The sequence below is a fragment of the Impatiens glandulifera genome, chromosome 7, assembly GCF_907164915.1.
Source record: "Impatiens glandulifera chromosome 7, dImpGla2.1, whole genome shotgun sequence".
NCBI lineage: Eukaryota > Viridiplantae > Streptophyta > Magnoliopsida > Ericales > Balsaminaceae > Impatiens > Impatiens glandulifera.
In genome coordinates this window covers 732620-736137 of record NC_061868.1, presented here as the reverse complement: position 1 = coordinate 736137, position 3518 = coordinate 732620, and the positions used below count along the sequence as shown (strand labels likewise).

Below are 3518 nucleotides of genomic sequence, written 5' to 3'. Positions count from 1 at the left end.
TGTTTTTACTATTGTGGTCCCTTATATGCTACTGTAAATAAAATTGTCTTGTTTCTAAAAAATAAATAAATTAGTTCACAACATACAACATGTGAGCCCACCTATTAATTACTTTACAACTACACACTTTTACTTTTCTTTTTAACTTTTTTTTTTATTATATAATCCCTTTTCATTGGATAAAAAATTATTTTAAAATATTCAAAATTTTCAAATAAAATTAAATAATTATATCGGAATATTGTTATTATCTTGATTTATATTAGGTTATTTTTATTTGTTTAGTTTTATTTTGACCGTTATTATATTATTTTATCGTTATACTTAAACTACTATCTATTTCATAATATTATAAAATGAACCATTTAAAAAAAATTTACATAAATAATATTAAAAACATTAATACATTAACATTTGCCTCAATAAATACACTTTCAACTACCATTACAATAATGCATTTTTAGTAAAATCGAATTAAAAAGATTTAATCTTTTTAGTTCATACATTCTTCTACAACAATAACAATAGAAGAAACATACTTTTACAAACAAAAAAAATACAGAGAAGAAACACAACTTACAACATCAAATCTTATTCTCATAACATTAATTAATTAAGAACATGGATCTTATGTTCTTAGTGACTGCTCACCTTTCTTCTTCAACAATGTCTGAAATGGAGGGTAGCTAAAAGTTCCATCAAGCATCAAATTAGCCAAGACTTTATTCATCCCTTCAGTAAGATGGGCACCATCCCAATTGATATACTGATAAGGGTTCCCACATGCACTTGTATTTGGAGACCCACATGGGAAAAACATTTCAAAGTTATAAGGATCTGCTCCTGGTCCACAACAAGCCTTGAATCTCTCAACAAAACCATATTTCTCAGGGCTTGTAACAACTTCTCGAAATGAATTCCAAAAATCAGAATAAACAATGACTGCATCTGGGAATTGGTTTCTTAGATAGGCTAGTTTAGATTGTAGGAGTCGGTTGTGTTCATAGCTTTGCTTGTTGAAGCTAGAAGAACAACCAATGGCATCCCTATCATCATCTGAGGAAAGAAACAGAGCAAATGGGAGACAACCTGTTGTGGGCAGGCCTTGGACCACAACATATTTAGCACCTTTTGACAAAATAGTTTGTAAAAAGGTGGTGAGGCTTTTAATTACAAGTTTTTGAACTTTTAATTTATCAACTGAAGATATATAAGTATAAGAGTAATCATTTTCACCCATTTCACCAATCCAAAACAATGCATCTTCAAAGGCTTCACCACATTGTTTTGGAGTTTCATTCCACCCTTTACACCCTTGACTTTCGAGAAACTTATCGAACCAACGGATTTCAGTCTCGAGTGATTGTGGGGTAATGTTTAGACTCATATTGTTCTTCACATAGAAGCTATGTCTAATAGCGCTAGCTCCCGCGACTGCAAAGTTCACCCCGTGAGATTTGTTGGCTTTTCGGTCGAGGTATGGAGGAATGAAGGGTAGACCGAGGACTTGAGATACGAAATCTATCATGATACGTCCGTCGGAGTAGCGATTGGTTGGACGGTGGAAAAATGTCATGCCATAAGGTGGATTCGAGACGAAATTGAAACTACTTGGTCCCGTGGCTGAGTTAGTGTTGCCGGTATCGGTGTAGGAGTCACCGAAAACATAGATTTTCTTGAAGGGTCGATTGGGTGGGGTGATAGTAGCGGCTAATCCCAAGGTGGCTAGTAGAAAGGTGGCAATGATAATGACAATGACAAGTAGAGGTGATGAGAAAGCCATTTTTTTTCTTAGCAATTCACAAAGTAAGAGCATATTATATATAGTTCTATATGATATGAAAAAAAAAATAATGCATTAAATAGCATGCTTAATGTTAGGTGAGAATTACAAAGACAATACCATGGAGAAGTTGACATAGGGAGACAAACAAGAAGGTGAGCATTGAAGTGATGGATATAGTGTAGAAATGTGTAAATTTGAAAACAAAAATTTCCCCATCCATCCTTAAATGTTGAATAAGAGAGTCAATTGTTACTTCACAAATGAAAGACAAAATGACACAAACTAGTTGTTTAAGTTGGTTAAGAGTGTGTTGAAATGTTCTTGAATCTTTGTTATTATTCATGTTATGTATGTACAAAGATAACATATGGTATAATTGTGTGAAAGTAATGTGTATGAGTAATGCACTTGTTGTAACTCCAAAGTTATACATAAATGAAGAACACCCACAATTGTAAATGTTTGGTTATCTTTATAATTTTTATTCTTTTTGTATGTGTGCAAATTTTAAGTATGATATGCATGAAATCATTAAAATCTCTAATATGAAATGATACATTTGAGATTTTGTTATGGCAAGTAAAACAATCTTAATATATTGGATATATTTGAACCATTGAGATATTGAAATCTTATTAAAGGGGCTCTCTTTAAGTTTAAGTTCATATTGATTATGTAATTGTTTGAAGTTTGAAGTTGATGTTGAGATATTGATATATAATTTAATAGGTCAAGTTGACATTCAAATTAGGGCCTAAGTCAAATATTTGATGGCGCTTGTTATAATTCTATACTAATACAATAAATATAAAAGTTGAAATAGACATTGGAGAAAAATGAAAATATTAATGATAATAAGATTTTATATATTATTTCTCAAAAAAATAACTTTAATAACACATAACAAAAGTATTATCTATTTTTCTTTAATACCAAGTATCCTACAAATTTAATTTTAATTTATTATATATTTAATTATCTTAGAGGATTAAAAAAAAAAAAAAGCTAATTAAAAGATATAATCAAAATTAAAACCAAAAAGAAATCTCCTCCTTCAATCCCATGTTTCAAACTCCTCTTGCTTATAAAAATAGAATTAGATATTTTATGTTATTTTTATATAACAATATATATACATTTAAAAAATAAATATATCCGACGTTCATTTCATACCCGAATTCAATATAATTCTCCCACATTTCATACCCGAATTCAATATAATTCTCCCACATTTATACCAGCCATGATTCGAACTATGAACTTTACCTAAGTTATCCCACATTTATACTAGCCATGATTCGAACTACGAACTTTACCTAAGTTTAATCACTAAACTTTACTTACCTATTTTATGGACAAATGTGGTTGTGTCAAAATGTATAATTCACATGCATAGTTACTTAAGTATGCAAAGTCAAGCTATAAAAGCTATTATATTGAACAATGAACTATTAATCAATTAAAAAATGCCTTTTTAATAACTTAGGTGTAAAGTTTCATAACTAAGTATATTAATGTGAAACTATTGAGAAAAGTGAGCTCATCGTTAAGAACGTGCGAACTAAGATAACATTATTGAAATGTTAACAAATGCAGATATTTCATGAAATTGATTTTGTATCGTGGATTGGGAAGAACATATCATAGACAGATCTACATTTGAGCTCAAATAAGTTCCAGTCTAATTTTTTCCATTTTTTACAGTAATAAATGTGACATGAACCCCTTAGTT

At 30.0% G+C, this 3518-nt stretch overlaps 1 protein-coding gene across 1 annotated transcript; it reads right to left on the bottom strand.

The window, feature by feature from the left end:
* Window positions 1–349: 349 nt before the first annotated feature.
* On the bottom strand, window positions 350–1806 carry LOC124945022 (GDSL esterase/lipase At3g48460-like). The gene has a single exon (XM_047485386.1). The coding sequence runs from the start codon at window positions 1781–1783 to the stop codon at window positions 629–631; it is 1155 nt and encodes a 384-aa protein (XP_047341342.1). The 5' UTR covers window positions 1784–1806; the 3' UTR covers window positions 350–628.
* Between the last annotated feature and the right edge of the window lie 1712 nt (window positions 1807–3518).